This window comes from Equus caballus, chromosome 3 (assembly GCF_041296265.1).
Source record: "Equus caballus isolate H_3958 breed thoroughbred chromosome 3, TB-T2T, whole genome shotgun sequence".
Taxonomy (NCBI): Eukaryota; Metazoa; Chordata; class Mammalia; order Perissodactyla; family Equidae; genus Equus; species Equus caballus.
This window is the reverse complement of record NC_091686.1, coordinates 105,488,547-105,508,243: the sequence shown is the minus strand read 5'-3', so window position 1 is coordinate 105,508,243 and position 19,697 is coordinate 105,488,547. Positions and strand designations below refer to the sequence as shown.

At 37.7% G+C, this 19,697-nt stretch overlaps 1 protein-coding gene across 2 annotated transcripts in view; it reads left to right on the top strand.

Annotated features, from left to right (window-relative positions):
* The window catches only part of ZCCHC4 (zinc finger CCHC-type containing 4), a 43,056-nt gene that overhangs the window by 11,552 nt on the left and 11,807 nt on the right, over window positions 1-19,697 (top strand). The window contains exons 4-8 of one of the 2 annotated variants that reach the window (XM_001499564.6): window positions 1,968-2,243; window positions 2,695-2,775; window positions 11,729-11,801; window positions 15,596-15,746; window positions 17,324-17,424. In XM_001499564.6, coding sequence (XP_001499614.2) covers window positions 1,968-2,243; window positions 2,695-2,775; window positions 11,729-11,801; window positions 15,596-15,746; window positions 17,324-17,424 — 682 coding nt within the window. The remainder of the gene's footprint in view (window positions 1-1,967; window positions 2,244-2,694; window positions 2,776-11,728; window positions 11,802-15,595; window positions 15,747-17,323; window positions 17,425-19,697) is intronic. The other variant, XM_005608844.4, reaches the window with a different exon arrangement.

The following is a 19,697-nucleotide window of genomic DNA, read 5'->3' as shown; positions in this document are numbered from 1 at the left end:
CACGCAAACTTAACCACTCGGCCATGGGGCTGGCCCCTGTTGTCTCTTGCTTTTGCAGGCTTATCTTTAGGCTTTTGGGCTGGACCAGAGCAGCCTTTGGGGTGGGGCTAATTGCTCCCCACTCCTGAGGCAGTGCTCAGAAGAGCGTGCTACCGATGCTTGTGTTCTAGGAGGTTTCTCACTCTGGCTCGTCAGTAGACAACCATTCTGTGCCCTGTGTGTGTATCCAGCGATTGTTCCGCCTGCTCCTTTTCAGTGGTTCTCTCCCTCACTGTGGGTAGATCTTCACACATGTGTGCTGATCAGTGCTCTGCTGAAGACTTGAGGGAAATCATAGCATCATGGAGCTCTCTCTCTCTAAGCGTCCCATTTTCAGTTCTGTGTCCTCCACTTCTATTCTCCAGTCCTCTGCCCTGTGAACTCCAGCCGCCCTGGCCTCCACGAATTCTCAGCTCTACCTCATCAACTCATCAAGCTCTGTTTGGGATCTCCGTCTCTGTGCTGCCTGCTCTCCACAGGCAGTAAGCTGGGCAGTTGTACCACTCACTCATCTGTGCCTTTCTCTTATCCTTCACTATTCGGGCTGCCACTCGTCCAGTGTCTTGAAACTGTGGTTTCATATATTTTGTGTGTTGAAAAAATTCTTTGAGGGCCAGAGTGGCAAATCTGGTTCCTGTTACTCTATCATGGCTGGATGTGGAAGTCTTCAACACTTAACATTTAATAAGGAAAGGTAATAGTAGTGATTCAGTGTTTCTCTTGCTGAAGAGTGTACTGGTTTTTTCCATTTGCATTTCATGTCTTAGGGGCCCTTTTATCTACTGACATTCTTACTTTGAATTACTATAAAAGTTTCTTCAAATATCACTCTCCTTTTTCTTTACAGTCATAGATAAAGCTGTCAAAAGAACAGTTATCAAAGAAATAGAAACATTTAAATTACTGGCATGATAAGCTTATTTCTTGCTGTGGCCATTCAGAATATCTATCTGTCACTGCCTTGGGTGCTCTGAAGTGAAGCTGTGCTTGGATATAAAAAGTTTTAAAACCCACTTTGATTCTATGTGAAGTTCACAGTTTTTAAAGTGCAGTTCCAGAGTTTAGTTCAGTAGAAATCGTATGACTCATCTCCAGAAACGAGAACCCTTTAGTGCGCTCTCACATGCTTGGAGTTAGACATTTCTGACCCACTGGGAGCCTGATAATCTTATTTATTTTTCTTTTGTTTTTTCACTCTGATTTCATAGCTGGTATGTTTTTAAAACATACTAACCATGATTGTTTTCTTTCTTTAATAATTTCTTATAAAATGAAAAAAAACCACCTAAAGTGGCAAGTTTGAAGTCAGATACTATAAAGAGGACTTGAAAGAGATCTAGTGGGATATCCAGTACAGTTTTATTTCCAGGCTGTGAATATTATCTTGCTGTGCTGGGCATGAGCTTCTTAGAACTGCCTCCAATCAGTAGTGCTGAGAATAGAGGGACCTTGTAGGAATGGTTTTTCTTTTAGGAGGTAGTTTTTCTTGCTAAGTATGCCATAAGAACTTGAAGAATGATTTTAATTTCTCATCTTAAAATGACCGTCTTATTGAGCCAGACTGTTTAACACTTGAAAGTTAGAACACATGGATTTGTCAGTGAATTTAAACGTGTTCGTAGTCTCCATTACCCCTAAGTTGTTTGAGTAATATATTATATTCACATTGTAAATGGGTATTGATCTTCATTCAGTGACTAAATTGGAGCATCTCAATTCTCATGAAATTGCTGATTCTCTTCCACTTTGTAGGTATGCAGCCAGACATAAATTCCAGCCAACATTCCACAGATTTTCTTACCTTTGCTTCTTTATGCAGTATTCTTTAGGAAGTCGTAATGCTTTTTGGATACCAAAAAGAGCATGTTAATTGTCTTTAAAACAACAAACTTAATATATATTCCTTTGTGTTTTATTCTGCCTTGAAGGTACTTGAAGTTTATTGAGTTGCCCTTGTCTCAGAGGAAGTTTTGTCAAAGATGTCAGCAGTTGCTCTTACCAGACGACTGGGAGAAGCATGGTGAACATCAGGTAGTGGGTGATGTTTCCCTCACTCAGTTAAAAAGGCCCAGTCGACTCCTGTATCCACTGGAAAACAAGAAGACAAATGCCCAGTATTTGTTTGCTGATAGGAGCTGTCAGTTCTTGGTAGACCTACTTTCTACCCTTGGATTCAGAAGAGTACTGTGTGTTGGAACACCAAGGTATGTTACATGATTGTTTAAAAACTTCTCCTATCACCACTATGTAAACTGTAAAAAAAATTTATCACGTAGTTATTTACTATGTGCAGAGTACAGCATGAAGCTTTGAGTATACAAAGGAAGTATAAAGTATGGTCCCTCTCTTAAGGAGTTGGCGATTTATATTACATTTGAGAGGAATCTGTATAGATTTCTGATATATGATAGGAGATTCTTTCTGATTTGATTCCTAAATTGTTTATGATTTTAGACTTCTCTGTTTCAGATAAGTTCTACCCTGTTAAAAATATTTGCAAAGTGGAGACCTTGGTTATGTCTGCCAAATTCTCTTCAGTGTTTCATTGAAATATTAGAAATACCAGGAGAACCTTGATGGAGTTTTTTGTTTGCTTGCTTATTGTCTATGGCAGTTGTAATTTCTTATTAAATTTGCTTTCACTGATTGCTTTAGGTTGCATGAGCTGATCAGGTTGAAAGCATCAGGTGACAAGAAGTCTAACATTAAAAGCCTTTTGTTGGATATTGATTTTCGGTAGGTTTACAAAATATAATATTTGTTCTCCTTCATTGTCTCCTTTTCTTTTTAATGCTTTTCTCTTCTTAATTGTTTATTACCTGTTACAAGCCTTTAATTAACATTTAGAAATAATAATTGGTTATAAGGCACCTTTGTCGTCATAAACTCGACATGTAATCTTCCCTGTTTCAAAAGGGGGCAGTCAATTTCTCTTTTTGCTGGTATGCTTCCTAAATTTTTTCTTTGAATGTGTCTAGTTGTCTTTGGTTTATAATTTAGACATAAATTCCTATTGAGTAAAATTTCATCTCATATTGCTTATTTTTCAAAGATAATTCTGACCTTCCTCCAGAATTTTGTTTCATCATAATGTTTTACGTGTGATAGGGAATTTATTTTAATATAATTTACCAGATGATGTATATATTGTCTTTCACTGGACATAGCCCTAACATGAAGGGAGTGCTAACTAGGGAACAGACAGGTTCCAAGGCAGAGGATTAGCAAACAGATAAGCTTTGTGGGAGAGGGTGAGAATTAAACGGCATCTGATGTGTTGAGACAAACAGAGGTGAGACAGAGGACCACACCTTGAGTCTCTCCTCTGCTGGTAATTTAGAAGATACAGACTTTTGATTTATAACACAGCATGGCAAATATGTCCATCTACACTCTCTGTGATTCTGTAAATTTGAAAACTCTTCCTAGTTTCTGTAATCGTTTGAATTCCAGGCATTCATAGTGAGTCTGTAAGACACATGTTCTTAGTTATCTTTTACTTGTTCCTGAATGTATTGAAGGAATCAGGCATTGTGTTTCTTTTTATTTAATCTGATAGAGTCTCTTTGGGCAATATTCCAATATTTGTTGGAGAGAATCTATGAAATTACGTATGCTTTTTCTTTCTAAAAACAAGGCAGACAGATTTTTAAAGTGAAATAGCTTTTACAATTTATGTTTCTTTAGATTTCCAAGTCAACTTTAGATTGTCTGACCTAAAGCAGCTACATTTCTTAGAAATAACCCACATTTTCTGTAACCACGCATCCCTTATTAACAGGACTAGCATGTTTACTAATATCTGCTTGACACGAGTGATGCTCAGCAAAATGGAATTCCATAAGTGATATAGGTTTCTTCAAGATAAACTCAATTTCTTTTTTTTAACTGAGATATAATTCACTTACAATTTACCATTTTAATGTATGTATTTCAGTGGTTTTGGGTATATTCACTATGTTTTGCAACTATCACCACTATCTAATTCTAGAATATTTCCATCACACTGAAAAGAAACCCTGTACTCATTTCCTCTGACAACCACTGATGTGCTTTCTGTCTCCATGGATTTGTATATTCTGGATGTTTTATGTAAATGTAATTATACAATATGTGACCTTTGTGTGTGGCTTCTTTCATGTAGCATAATGCTTTTAAGGTTCATCCATGTCGTAGCATATAACAGCTTCATTCTTTTTATGACTGTACAATATTCCATTGTATGGAAATAGTTTCTCTTTTTGAATATCACATTCCTTTCTAAAGTATTATTGTTAAGTTATTATAAATATATTCTTTTAAAGGTAAAAGTTTAACTTTTGGGTTCTTATAATAAGAATATTAGCAATAACTGGTATTTATTGAGTGCTTGCCACTGTCAAACTGTGTTTTAACTCGTTGGTGCTCACAATAGCCCTCTAAATAGATGCTCTTATCCTCACTTTCCAGCTGAGAAAACTGAGATACAAAGAGGTTAAATAACTTGACTAAAGTTACAGTTTATTAATGGCCAAGTCAGGATTCAAACCTGGTCAGTCTGACTCCAAAAATTAAGTTATCCTCTGGGAAGAACTTTGCTTTTGAAAGTGTATGTAAGCCTTTCTTCTGTAGCCCGTTTCTCTCTTGTCATCCTTCTGTCTCTCTCTTTCTCTATCTGTTCCCCTGACTTGTTCCACAGAGGTTTTCAGAGGAGAATAACTGGTTTCCAGGTTATTCATATATTTAGAATAGGTACTCCTATTGGTCAGGAATCTATCACTGGAGGCCTGGAAATCCATTTATGTCAAAGACAATTTCTTGGCTCACAGCACTGGAGTCTGGGCTGTAGCAGGCTTCAGTACAGTCGGACCGTGCGCCTCACCCGTGTGGTTAGGGCTCTGTCTTTCTCTCTCCACCTCTTATTCTGTCTCCGTGTGGTGGCTTTCTTCTACAGATAGTGGCCTTCACTCTACAGAGACTTGGCTGGGGGGCAGCTTTCAGCTTACGTGGTTTCAGCTTAACTGCCCAGTGTAAAGAGGCAGTCTGTCCTGAGCACCCAGCAGTGAAACTCCAGGGAGGACTCTGCTTAGCTTGGCTGGGGTCATGTGTCCGTTCCAGAACCATCGCTGTGGCCTGGCAGGGAGCGTGCTCTGGCCAGCCCCTGATCAGCCACATGGGGTGGGTTCTTTGTAGGGAATAGGTGTTTGAAGGGGGGGCATGTAGGTGCTGGAGGGATGGAAACAGATGTCTACAACGGAATTATTCAAGGCCGCACATATCAGTTGTCAGCAGCGCTGAAATTCCTACCTTTGGCACTTTTACTTCAGTGGAAATGGTACAGTGTTGTCTTTCCAACATCTTTGAAGTTACATTAGAAATTATATAATGATTCTGATTTCATTAGAGAGAAGCTTTTTCCAAGTTAGTTGTGGTGGACTGGTTTATACACAAAGAAGCCAGAAAAAATCAGTGTTTCATATCAAAGAACTTGTTCAAATTCTGAGGATCCCTGGTTTATTTATTTTTTTCCTTTTTAAGAAAACATGATCTTTAATTTTGTCACCCAAAACATTCTGGATTTTGGCTTTTTAGGCTTTTTTATGCATATAAACATTTTAAAAGTAGAATCATAAAATATAGTCTTTTTTTCCACTCTGCTATGTTTCAGGCATATGTATTTTTTAATTGAGATATATTTCACATACATAAGACAGTGTTTTTTAGTATTAATCATGAGGTTGTGCAACCATCACCACTGTCTCATTCCAGAACATTTCTGTCACCTTTGAAAGAAACACTCTCCCAAGAAGCAGTCTCCCCTCATTTCCCGGAACCTCCCCTAGCCCTTGGCTACCACTAATCTACTTTTCAGTTTCTGTGGATTTGCCTATTCTGGATATTTCCTACAAATAGAATTATACAATATAAGACCTTTAGTGTCTGGTTTCTTCACTTAGCATAATATTTTCAAAGTTCATCCATGTTGTAACATGTATCAGTACTTCATTCCTTTTTTTTTCGGAAAGATTAGCCCTGAGCTAACATCCCACCAATCCTCTTTTTGCTGAGGAAGATTGGCCCTGAGCTAACATCTGTGCCCATCTTCCTATATTTTATATGTGGGACGCCTGCCAGAGCATGGCTCGATATGCAGTGCATAGGTCCGCACCCCGGTTCCAAACTGGTGAACTCCGGGCCAACGAAGTGGAAATGTGCAAACTTAACCGCTAAGTCACTGGGCTGGCCCCCTTCATTCCTTTTTATGGCTGAATAATACTGCATTGTGTAGATATGAAATTTTGTTTATCCATTCATCAGTTGATGGATATTTCAGTTGCTTCCACTTTTTGGCTATTATGAATAATACTGCTGTGAACATTTGTGTGTAAGTTTTTCTGTGAACATATGTTTTTGTATCTCTTGGGTATTGTATTAGTTTGCTAGGGCTGCCATAGCAAAATATCATAGACTGGGTGGCTTGAACAATAGAAATTTATTTTCTCACAGTTTTGGAGGCCAAAAGTTCAAGCTGTCAGTAGGTTTGGTTTCTTCTGAGGCCTCTCTCCTTAGCTTGTAGATGGCCGCCTTCTCACTGTGTCCTCACCTGGTCTTTTCTCTGTGTGTACACCCCTGGTGTCTCTTTGTGTGTTTAAATTTCCTATTCTTATAAAGACATGGGTCATATCCCATTAGGGTCCACCCTAATTACCTCATTTTAACTTAGTCACGTCTTTAGAGGCCCCATTTTTTTTTTTTTTTAAGATTGGCATCTGAGCTAACAACTGTTTCCAGTCTTTTTTTTTCCTTCTTCTTCTGCTTCTCCCCAAAGCCTCCCTTGTATATAGTTGTACATTCTAGTTGTGAGTGCCTCTGGTTGTGCTATGTGGGATGCCGCCTCAGCATGGCCCGATGAGGAGTGCCGTGTCCATGCTCAGGAACCAGTGAAACCCCGGGCTGCTGAAGCAGAGCATGCGAACTTAACCACTCGGCCATGGGGCCGGCCCCTAGAGGCCCCATCCTTAAATACAGTCACATTGTGAGATACTGGGGTTAGGGTTTCAACCGATGAATTTGGGGGGGGAACATAATTCAGCCCAAACAGGTATATACCTTGGGAGTGGAATTATTGGGTCATATGGTAACTCTATGTTTAACTTCTTGAGGAGCTGCCAAACTGTTTTCCAGGGTGACTGCACCATTTTACATTTCCACCAGCCATGTGTGAGAGTTCTAATTTCTCCACATCCTTGCTAACACTTGTTATTGTTTGTCTTGTTGATGTGATATCTCATTGTGGTTTTCTTTTGCATTTTATTGATGGCTAATGATGTTGAGCATCTTTTCACGTGCTTGTGGGTGATTTGTTTATCTTTTTGAGGTAGGTTTATTCAATCTTTTGCCCATTTTTAATTAGTTATTTGTCTTTTTATTGTTGAATTGAAAGAGTTCTTATATATTCTGGATACCAGACCCTTATCATATATATGATTTACGAATGTTTTCTCCCATTTTGTCGATTGTCTTTTTGCTTTTGATGAAGTCCAGTTTTTTTTCTTTTTTCTTTGGTTGTTTGTGTTTTAGCTGTCATATCTAAGAAACTATTGCCTAATCCAAGGTCATGAATATTTACACTTCTGTTGTTTTCTAATTTTAGCTCTTACATTTAGGTCTGATCTATTTTGAGTTCATTTTTATATATGGTATGAGGTAGGGGTCCAACTTTATTCTTTTGCATATGGCTGTCCAGTTGCCTCAGCATCATTTGTTGAAACAATTATTTTCCCGTTGAATTTGCTTAGTACCTTATTGAAAACCAAATGACCATAAATGTATGTGTTTATTTTTGAACTGTTAATTCTGTTCATTGATCTTTGTCTGTCATTATGCCAGTCCCATGCAATCTTGATTACTGTTGCTTTGTAGTAAGTTTTGAAATTAGGAAGTGTGAGTCTTCCAACTTTATTCCTTTTCAAGATTGTTTTGGCTATTGTGGCTTCTTTGCATTTCCATGCAAATTTTAGGATCAGCTTGTCAATTTCTACAAAAAAGCCAGCTGAGATTTTTGTAAGGAGTGCATTGAATTTGTCGGTCAATTTGGGGAGTATTTCTATCTTAACATTTAAGTCATCCCGTCCATGAACATGATATGTCTTTCCATTTATGGAAGTCTTTTTTAGTTTCTTTAAATATTTTGTAGTTTTCAGTGTACAAGTCTTGTACTTCTTTTAGTAAATTTATTCCTAAATCTTTTATTCTTTTTGTTGCTATTATAAATTAAATTGTTTCCTTAATTTCATTTTTTATTGTTCATTGCTACTGCCCTGATTTCCTTTTTAAAAAAATTGTGGTAAAATACACATAGCATAAAATTTACCCTGTTAACTGTGTTTAAGTGCATAGTTCAGTAGTGTTAAAGCACTTTCACATCTTTGTGCAGCCATTCTCCAGAACTCTTTTCATCTTACCTGATGTACTTTTAATTTGAAAGATTTATATGGCCCTTAAATCTTTTGCCTTAAATGCCATGCCTTTGTAGATTTACTTTTCTTGATCTTGTGGTTGAAATCTCCTGTAGGGAGTAGGGGATGTGGATAAAGTTATTTTATAACCTATAGAATGCACTGATACTTTTTTCTTTTCAAGTCTGTAAACCTCTGTGTATGTGTTGCAAACAAAAGCGGAAGGTGTTGTGTTAGGGATCTCCCAGCTTAGTGTCTTTGATGCCGTACTCTACCCTACGGTCTGCACGGAGTCAGTTCTGTAAAAGGTCAGCAGTGGGCGTTGAGAGAGCTGGGTTTGAAGCACATCGGTAGCCAGAATGAACTCAGTCTGCTGCCTTTGTTTACAGTATGATGGAGCGTGTGGTTGGTTCACATTTCTCACAAGGAGCACAGTTAAATCTGGAAAACCTTCCTGTTTGGTATAGAGTAGCAGTGAATTGTTAGTTTTGGCACTTTGACTTTGGTTTGCTGTTCCCTGTGAAAGATCTGTCCCAGGCTGCAGAGAATGGCTTCAACTCCAGTGTTCTATGTGGATGTGCTATAAATATCGTTTTCAGGGGGTCTAGGATATGAAGTTAACATTTGCTAAGATGGATTTCTGTATGCTCTAATTTTAGCATGAAAGATGTGAGACGTGAAACTCTGTTTGGCAAACTATCATCCAAATAAAGTTATATCAAAAAAATGAATTTCTTAGGTTCATTTCATGAACTAATTTTATTCTGCTCTTGATTACATTTCCTGGGTGTAGAGCATGTTTCACACTTGGTAACTGACTCTCATTTAAAGAGAATGAATGGCCAATTAAATGAATGTCCTTTTGAGCAGTTTTCAAGTGCCTGCATTTCTGATTGGTTTTGTTTGCCTGATTCAATGGAGAGAATAATTCTTTCTGGCCAGTTTCATTTTAAGAGGGTAATGTTGAGTGATTTTTCATAACTTAAAATATGAATAATTATGCTTCCTTGTTTGTATTTGATGGAATCTTAGAGCCAAAATCTTGGCTTTTTTTCTCTCTAGCTCTGCCCACTGCTGTCCAAAATGTTTTGGACAAGTGTGCTGTGCTGAATTTTATGTAAATAAAATTTTCTTTTTTAATTTTTAAAAGTGACCATTGTGTTTTGGTGAAGCAATAAAAAAAAATGGAGAGGGAGTAGAAATATATTTAAAAAGAGCTTGTATTTTCCTTTGCTCACATTCACAAAACATTGCAAGAGAGAAGAAAAGCTCAAATGATAGTTGACCTACAACCGTACTAGTATTGAGATAAATATGAGTGAAATAGGAAGACCTTTATTAATGGTAATTGACATTGTCTCAGTTTTTGGATTGTTCATTGGGTTACAATATATAGTTTAAATATTTTTCAGTTATCTAAACCTGTTGTTTATTTCTTCAGTGCAAATTTATTTTTTATGAAATCAGCAGATATGCTAAGAATATCTTAAATGATATTAAGAGATATTGTACTGAGAATGGTGGAGAGCTGTTCATCCATCTCCACAGAACAAGAAACGGGCTTAGATTATAGGAGGAGAAATTTGGGTTGGACATAAACATAACTCCCTAATATTAGGGACATTAAGACATAAATCTTTTTAGTTGATATTTATTAAAATAATGATACCTAACATTTCAGTATATGCTGTGTAGCTGGCCTTGTGTTAAGCACTTTACCTACATTGTCTCATTTATTCTTACCAAGTCCTATCGGGTAGAAACTATTAATTTCTTCCATTTTGTAGATGAAGAAATTGAGGCTCAGATAGATTAAATAGCTTACTAAAGTTCCACAACTCGTAAGTGAGAGACCCAGAGTTTGAAACCAGACCGTCTCACTAGAGATGGTGCTCCTGACCACAGTAGAACCAGAAGAGGATGAATCAGAGATGGTGACTCAGTTACAGGCAGGAATCAGTAACCAAGAGTATACGTGGAAGCAGAGACATGCTGCTGTCATGATTTGGTTAAAGAAGTGGTAGAAGTAAAGATGTGGCCCTGATTTTTTTTCTTTTTGAGGAAGATTAGCCCTGAGCTAACTGCTGCCAAGCCTCCTCTTTTTTTGGCTGAGGAAGACTGGCCCTGAGCTAACATCTGTGCCCATCTTCCTCTACTTTATGTGTGGGACGCCTGCCACAGCATGGCTTGTCATGCGGGGCCATGTCTGCACCCGGGGTCTGAACTGACGAACCCCGGCCCGCCAAGAAGCGGAACGTGCGCACTTAACCGCCTGATTTTTATCAGTCTTTTCACCAGGTTATGTATTCCTTACAAGGATGGTGTGGTTCATGTGTGACTTGTTTATAACAAAATTGTTGAATTTCAAAATCCTATTGAGATAACAAAGAGGTTTCTATATGTGAAAAACTGAGAAATCAGCAAGGAAGACATTAAGACCCATATATATAAATGAGGAAAACGTAGAGATAGACAGTTCAAATACAATTAAGGAATAAAGAAATCTCAGTCTTGTAAGAAATCAGGTAAATGCAGATTTAAACCATAATGTGGTATGAATTTTGCCTAGTAAATTAGCAAAAATTTATAAAATGTTAATACCCAAAGCTGATACTCATTCATTACTGATTGCATTTTAAAGTAGTATTTTAGAAGAATAAAATGATTCGATCAGTAAATAAATATCCCTCTTTCCTGGCAGTAATTCAGTAAATATGAAATGCACATAGTTCTTTTTCTTTTATATTAAGAAGCATACTTTATTAAGCTAATCTGCAATGGACAAGAAAAGCTGTATTAAATACTTTTTTTCATTAACCACAGAAGAAAATAATTAACAGCTGTTGAGCAGAATTGTTGATTCAGTATTTTTCTTAAAATTGCTGACTATGAGAGATGTATTTTAATTGCCAACCCATCTCGAGTTTAAATTGCATAATAATCTATCAGTAATCTGATTGCTTATGTGTGATCTTCTGGCCCATAGGAACATGTGTATTTTATATATGAGTATTCCTTGGTTTTGCTACTGGCTTTTTAAACTGGGGAACATAATTTAAGTTTGTTATTCATTGACTTTTACCAACTCCCTGAGATTTTGTGAAAATATTTTTTATTTCAAAGAACTAAAGAATGATGAAATTGATTTTATTAAAGGTGTGATTTCATAGTTTTAAGAGTTAGTTTATATTTATTTATTGTATAGCTGTGGCTGGACAAGTAACCCCAGTAATAAACAAATTATTTTACAGGTATTCACAGTTTTATATGGAAGATAGCTTTTGCCATTATAACATGTTTAACCATCACTTCTTTGATGGAAAGGTAAGAATTATGATCATTATCTCTTCTCTTTTAGTGGAAGAACAAGTTCAAGTGTACCACCTTCGTTATTTTTCTAAAGTCCGTCAAGATCGAGTTGTGGCTGTTCACCATCTATTGATATTTCTTTTTGTTCATTCACTGAGTGTGTATTGAGCATCTAGAAGTAATCATGTTATTTCTCTTTTGTGACTTTCCACTGCTTTTTGAATAAAGACCCACTCTCTTAGCCAGGCCCGCATGGCTCTGTGATCTGGGCCCTGGCACTCTCCAGCTTCTCCTCTCCCTGTTCCTGCTTTGCTGTGTGTGTTCAGGGCACATGACTTTTATCTCAAACCGGCCCTTCCACCACGGGGGCTTTTGCCCACCCTGTTTCCTTTGTCTCTACTCTCTCTGTGCCTTCTTAACTTCATCTCATCCTCCAGAGCTCTGTTCCAAGTCACTTTCTCCAGCCTCCCCTGACCACCAGACAAGATGAAGTTCTCCTTTGTAGATTTACGCTACTGTAATTCATTCTGTAGTTAGTTGTTTGGTGTCTGTTTCTCTGATAAATTTTATGTCTTGGTTAAGGGATTTTATGGTTTTATTAAAGTAATCCTTAAAAAATAGTGTCAAGAGTGAACCCTAATGTAAACTGTGGTCTCTGAGTCATAATGATTTGTCATTGTAGGTTCATCATTGTAACAAATGTACCACTCTGGAGGGGAATGTTGATAATGGGGAAGACTCCACGTCTGGGGGCAGGGAGCATGTGGGATATCTCTGTACCTTCCTCTCAATTCTGCTATGAACCTAAAACTACTCTAAAAAATAGTCTTAAAAAAAAAAGATAGTGGCTTAAAAAAAGCTTCTTTCAATATGATATTAATAACTTCACTGTGAGTAAACAACGCAGCAGAGCTGATACTGCTACTCCTAGTTTGAGCTCTTTCTCAGTCCTATTATAAAACAGAAACTATAACCACCCAAGTAATCACACCTGACAGGAGGTTGGCCAAAAATGTTTTGAAATTATCAAGACTACTTGAAGCATATCCATACATATGTGTGTATATATCAGTTTTTTAAAAAATTGTGAACCATGCTTAAGTATATATTGTGCTTTAAGATATTAGCTAATGATGGAGTGAAAACCAAGCAAGACTGACAAACTAAGCATTCAGGGAATTAAAACAAATTCTAAATTGTTGGTTGGGATTGAAAAATGAGTCTCCTGATTTAGTGAGTATAGCCAGTGATGCCCTCCTTCCATCAGAATCAGTATTGGGATATATATTTTTCAGCTGTGATAGCCATGAAAACCAAGTATTGAAATAAATAGCAGTTAGAATTAGATGTATTTCACAGTTTCCCAAAGGGCTTATGTGGTTGATGATCACTAGGATTTGAGAACTGATTACATGAGCATGAAGGAGGGCGAGGAATTGAAAAATCACCTGACAATAGATAATGAGGGACTTCTCAACTAGGGCAGTGGCAGTGGGAAAAAGAGAGGAAAGATAGTGGATTCTGTAGGTGTTGCCCAGATGAAACAAGAAGACTTGGTGATAAGTGTACTAGGGGAGAAGTCAAAGATAACTTGGTGGTGGCTCGGATTTGTATTTCATTCTTCTAAACGGAGGGTAGGGAAGTTCTGGAGTGAAGTTTGGCAATATTGAGTTTGTGGGCTCATGGAATACTGGTGTGAAGGTGTCCAGGATGGCCTCTTGAACCCGTGGGACCGTGAGCTCGGGGGTCTGGTCAGGGCTGGCGACATGCTGGTGAGGAGGTGGCTGAGGTTATGTTACTGCTCGATGCTGCTGCAGTGGGTCAGGACTTATTAGTTTATTTGTTAATCCTATACCATGATTTTGCTTTTTATTTTGAACAATAATGGCAAGAGTAAAATTACATTTAAATACCTAACGGTTGGCTAGCAATTTTATATATTTTAAGAAAGTAACATGTAATTAGCCTTTTTCTAGGAAATTCTATATAACATTTATTGAAAGTTTATAGAATTACCTTATAAATTTCTAACATAATGGTTGGAAAAAGCTACCAAGACTGAGCTCCACTTTATCTTTCTCAGAAGCAAACAGTTGTCCAGCTCAGGCTTCCCTTTCTCTAGATTTTAGGAACACCCTCTAAATAGCGCTGCAGCTGTAGAGACGGATCTATAGAAAACCATTGTTTTAAGGATTTCACTATCTGCCCTTTTCCTACCTACTTCCTGAGTCAAGGTTTTCAGTAGAGACTTACTATCTACTAATCAATCACTAAGTATTTAAGCATCTGCTCGGGGCCTGGGCAGGTGTCCAGGGTGCGTGGGGGATATGAGCCCTGCCACTGCACAGGAGCACTCGCAGCCACTGGATTAAAGAGCGGGAGTTCCTGCACGGGGTTTCCTCACGGCAAATAGTACAGTCTTTCAGGTAGTAAAACATGTCATGTGCCTTAATGGTCAAGGGGGTTAAAAGATGTATAGAGGATGGCTATTTAAAATGCCAAGCACTTTTTTAGTGATAGATGAAGAAAAGAGTTCAGGTACTGTCAGCATTGGTGGCATAATCAAACATCTGTTTTCTGTAGGTGGTCAACATTAGGACCCTCAGCAACTCATGTGGGACGTTACACCATTGATTCTTACCTGGAAAGATTCTTTAATTTTTTTTTTTAATTTAGTTAAGAGTTTAGGCATAGTTTGTTTTTTCTTTTTTTCTACTTTTAACTCTAAGGAATTTGAAGGTTTTTCAATAATGTCAATGGTACTTTAAGTCCTTGTTCGCGTAGGCAGGTCAAGGAAGTGCCAGGCAGCACTTGAAAGATGACCACCCTTCCTGACGCACCATCCTTTCTGTAGGACTTCCAGTAGGAAGCTAATAAAGACTCTCCTGGGGGAAAGGGATTAGGGCGTTGTGGATTTTTCTCTCATCAACTGGGTCTTCTAAATTGATTTAGTAGTAGAACAATATATATTTTATTATAAAGTACATATAGGTTTATTAAAGTTTAAAATGCCATTAAACTTTAAAATCTCATGCCATTTTGTATACTGTAAGTGTTGATTTGCTTTTATAGCTAAGTACTTGAAAACTGCTACAAAGTCAGTAGTCTCGAGTTAGTATGACAGGTATATCTCTTATTAACTTCTCCCAAAGCAAAAAATGACAAATATCCCTGACAGTGGTTAATGTCAACTTTGGAATTATTAGAAACACTTCAATTTGTTGGGAAAATGTGTTAATAGCATGATTTCATGGCCTGGATAAGCTTTGTTATTTGTGAACGTTCATTTATTTACTTACTGTGCATGTTCAAATATGTTTGTCATTTACCTGATGCTCGAAAACATGTGCATGTTTAACTGGTAATTTGTAGCTCTGATTACACGGCAGTGGACAAACCGGAGAGGAAAGGAATCTCTTATTCGTCTTTGTGTCCCAGTGCTCAGCGCAGTCCCTGCTTCTGTTTGCTGACCTGAATTTAGCCTTTTAGATAGTCTTCATGGGTAATGAGTTTCTCTCTTTTAGGTTACTAAATTTAGTTGTTTAATTTAACCATTTGAAATGTGTAGTCCTCTGATAGTGATGGTGTTTGAATTTGCAATTTTAAAAACCTGCCTATCAGGGAACTCAAAGATAACATCTTTGGGGGCTGAATGAGAGGCTTCAGCATGTCACTGAGGGACCCCAAGGTGGCAGGATGGGTGAAGTTTCAGTACGAAGAGTGAGACTGAGCCTAATGCATTTTCCTCCAAGTAGGATGAAGTGTCACCCTCTGGTCCTAATTTAGAAATGAATTTTTATTTGTTCCAGGCTGCCCTTGAAGTATGCAGAACATTTTTACAGGAAGATAAAGGTGAAGGAGTCATTATGGTGACAGATCCTCCTTTTGGTGGCTTGGTTGAACCTCTGGCTGTTACATTCAAGAAGTTAATTGCTATGTGGAAAGAAGGTCAAAGCCAAGGTGTGTAATTTATTACTTACTCCAAAGTAAACATGTATCTATGTATCTGCTTCCTGTCAGATATTAGCAGAGCTCAGTGAATCAGAGCACTGATAAAATATACATGTCTTAGGTTCTTGTCTTTTTTTTAAACAGGTGTATTTGATGATGTGGCAAACTTCATTATCATGATATACTTTGTATTATCCTAATCATGTGTTTTTAAAATTGCTCATAGGTAAGACATTTGTTTTTGATAGGCATAAGAGGATATGAAGAATAGCAGTGAACTGTTGTCATTTATTCAATAAATATTTACTAAGTGGCCACTGTGTACTAGGTACTGTTTAGGTGCTTGGAATAGGGTAGTGAACAAGACACATATCTTTGCCCTCATGGACCTTATATTCCATGTGCCTGAAGTCTTGCCCAGAACTCAAAGAGGGCACCCAGGAGCTGGCCCAGAACTTCAAACTGTGCCAAGATTTGAGTGGGAAGATTGGATGTCCGCTAGCCTAGCTGTGGTTATTACTGGCACATAGATGCCCAGATAGATGGAGGTGGGTTAATGGCTGGGAGTTATTGTTCTGTTTAAAGTGGTTGAGGACTTCAAAGTATTTTGTATAGTTGTCTCGTTAGTTGGTATGTTCATTTTTTAGTTTCCATAGCTTGCAAGTTGATAAATTCTAAGTGTATCAGGAATTTTTGATCAAGCTTATCTATTAATTGTGCTACACAGATAATGTGCTTTGAGGACAGAATGCAAACAAAATCTAAAACATGACTCATAGTGTTAAGTATTCTGCTCATTTTTGGTTCTTAAGTTCAGTTATCAGAGTGGATGCAGTCAGTGTCATTGGGGAAGCAGTAAGAGCTTTGTAGGCTTCAGTTCTGGTTCTGCCGCTTATTAGCTGCGTGAACTTGAACAAATTACTTAAATCATGTGGCTTCAGTTTCCCCATCTGTAAAATGGGATTATTAATATCTAACTCTAGGGGTTATTGTAAGGAGATAATATATGAAAAGTACATAGCATTGTATACAGCTGATATGAGGTGCTCCATAAATAATAGCTGTGTCCCCTGCCTCTCATAGAAATTAACTTTGATAAGATTGTTTTTAAGACTCTTCCATGATTAAGAAAAGATTGATTCATCCCTGAAAATGGACATAGTGAGTTGTGGCAGAGCTAGGATCAGACCCAAGGCCTCTGCGTTCTAGTCCAGGATTCCCTCCACACATCATGACTACCTTGGTGCTTCAAAGTGATGCTCCTTTTTTATTTCCCACTTTTCTGGTAATATCTTTGCCTTTAACTAGACTATAGTGATATGCATGTAAGGATTACTTTTACATACCCTTTGTAGCTGTCTTTAGATATAAAAGAACCTTTATATATAAAAGTTTCCATTGACTTTTGGGAAAGATCATGTTATAAATGGCACTCTGGTAAACATTCTCTTTTTTTGTGTGATTTAGATGTTTTGAATGATTTCATTTTCTTCCATTAGCAGAAATTTTCCAGTTATAGATATCTGTTTTATTTTTTCTTTAATATCAGTTTCTCATTTTCTTTCCCCTTTTTTGTGGTTCATTAGATAACAGTCACAAAGAACTACCCATTTTCTGGATTTTCCCCTATTTTTTTGAATCCCGAATTTGTCAGTTCTTTCCAAGTTTCTGCATGCTGGATTATCAGGTATAGTAAATATTCTGTTTTCTGGCATGGTTGGGGAATGTATATTCTGCTTAAATATTCTGATAAGACTAGCCATTTATTTAAGTAAATGAAAAGACTATAAGCTGTATTAAACACTAAAATTATGCATTGTGTAGCTTAGTCCAGTGGTTCCTAAATGTCTGTAATCTGTTGGGTGCTTGTTAAAAATATAGACTCTTGGGTACCAAAATAAACCTACTAAATCAAAATCAGAGGGTAAAATCCCAAGGAGAAAAATATTTTACTAAGCTTCCTAGGTGATTCTGATGTGCAGCTGGGTTTTAGACCAACTGATCTAATCTTTTATCATCACCAGAAGGTTTCGCAGCACCCCAGGGTCATTATGAACATGGGTTTTCTCTGTTCAAGGTTGTAGAGGAGTAAATCGCCTTTTCTGGTTGGTGGAATGCCATATACACTTTACTCTGCCACTCAGAGGATGGCAGGAGCTCTAAGGGGACATGTTCCCAAGGTCGTGGGGTGTCACAGAAGCAGAGATGCTGAGGTCTGCTTGTTAGTGTGAGTATGCTCATCCAGGGTGGAATTGACTAGACCTCCTTTGCATCTCTGCCCACGGCCCTGGGAACCTGCCTTCGATGAGAATAGACACCAGTGGCTGTGGTGGCTCCACCCTGCCCTCAACTCATGTTTCTGCTTTAATGTCCACTTTCCTGTATTCATCTCCCAGGGTTCTGAAGTTAACCCCATTGTTGTCATCACTATGTGTGGTCACCAGATGGGCACTGCTTCCTCTTTTGTAATTATATTTTGCTATTTGCGTTTTGAGTTTTCTGAGCAGTTGGCTAGCCTCTGATTAAGACTTTTCAGCTCAAAACTGTAAATGTCTTCGCTAGTTGTTCCTAGCACTTAGTTCTAATCTTTCTGATCTTGAATACATAGACCACTATGAAAATTATTTAGAAATTCTGAAAGAGACAGTGTTACCAAAAGTGAGAGGACAGACCCTACCTGTGGTTCCACCCCAAATAGCAATATTATAATTTTGAAGTATTCACTTCCAGTCTTTTTAGAAACAGTTTTACGTATTGGTAATCATAGAGGATGAATTTGAATTTTACTTTCTTTACTGTGTCTTATATAAGTGTACATTTTTAAAGGTAGCTACATAGTCTTTATGCTTTTAATAACTTTAAATCATTTCATTGACAGGCTTTGTTATCATTTTCTTCTTTCTGGACTTACAGGTTGCTTCCACCTTTAAGGTACTATAAATAGCACTGCCATAAACATCTTTTATTCATATAATTTTTCCATGTTTTACATAACTTCTTTAAAATAAATTCCCAAAACTAAAATAGACTTCCAGAAATTACATTATCAAATTTAAATTTTTATGGCTATTGAACCATATGAACAAGTTTCTTTCCAAAAGTGTGTAGCATCAGGCCATTTTAACTTTGACTTCCTGAGCTCTGCTTGAGGCAGAATCCACATCATGATTTTTCTCAAAGCTGGTTTACTTTCCTCTTCTGGGCACCAAAAGGGCCTTCTGTTTCTTGTCTGAGGGATGCTTCTAGTATTACACTTGCAGTACAGAGAGAGCTGACATATCCCAAAGATGTTAACTAAGTAAACTAGTGCTGGTTTCCAGGAGCACCCGCTGCCCTTGACAGTGAATAATTACCTAGTACCATGCTTGGCACATAGTAGGTGCTCTGTACATGTTGAATCAATAGTTGAACTGAGTTTTAATCCTGGTTCTGCCACTTAGTAGCTAGGCCTACACATTTTATCTAACTCTCTGAAGCTCATCTTACCTGTTAAATGAACATAGTAATAATATATCTAACTCATAAGGTTTCAAGCATTATATGAGAGAATATATTAAACAGGCTTAGCCTGGGCCCTGACACACAGCAATGTGGAGGAAAGGTTATTGCTCTCAGCATCGTGGTCACCATCGCTGTATTGTCATCATTCAGATAGTTGCAGGGTGGGGGTAAAACGCCTCTTCAGGTCCTTTTTTCGTACAGTATCTGAGACATTAAAATTGCAGAACACAAGGTCCCTCAGAAAACTGTCCACATTTAGAGATGAGTTTTCACTGTGGGCAAGAGTTTGAAACAGTGAGGAGGAGAAAGAAGGCAGATCCAGAATAAAGCAGCTGAGAGAGTTAACGTGGAGTAACCAATTATCGTTTGTGTAGACAGCCTGTGCTACTCGGAAAGAGCGTGTAGAAATATTGGAGTTTCAGTTTTGAGAAATAGTTCCAAAGTCCAAGCTTATTGGAA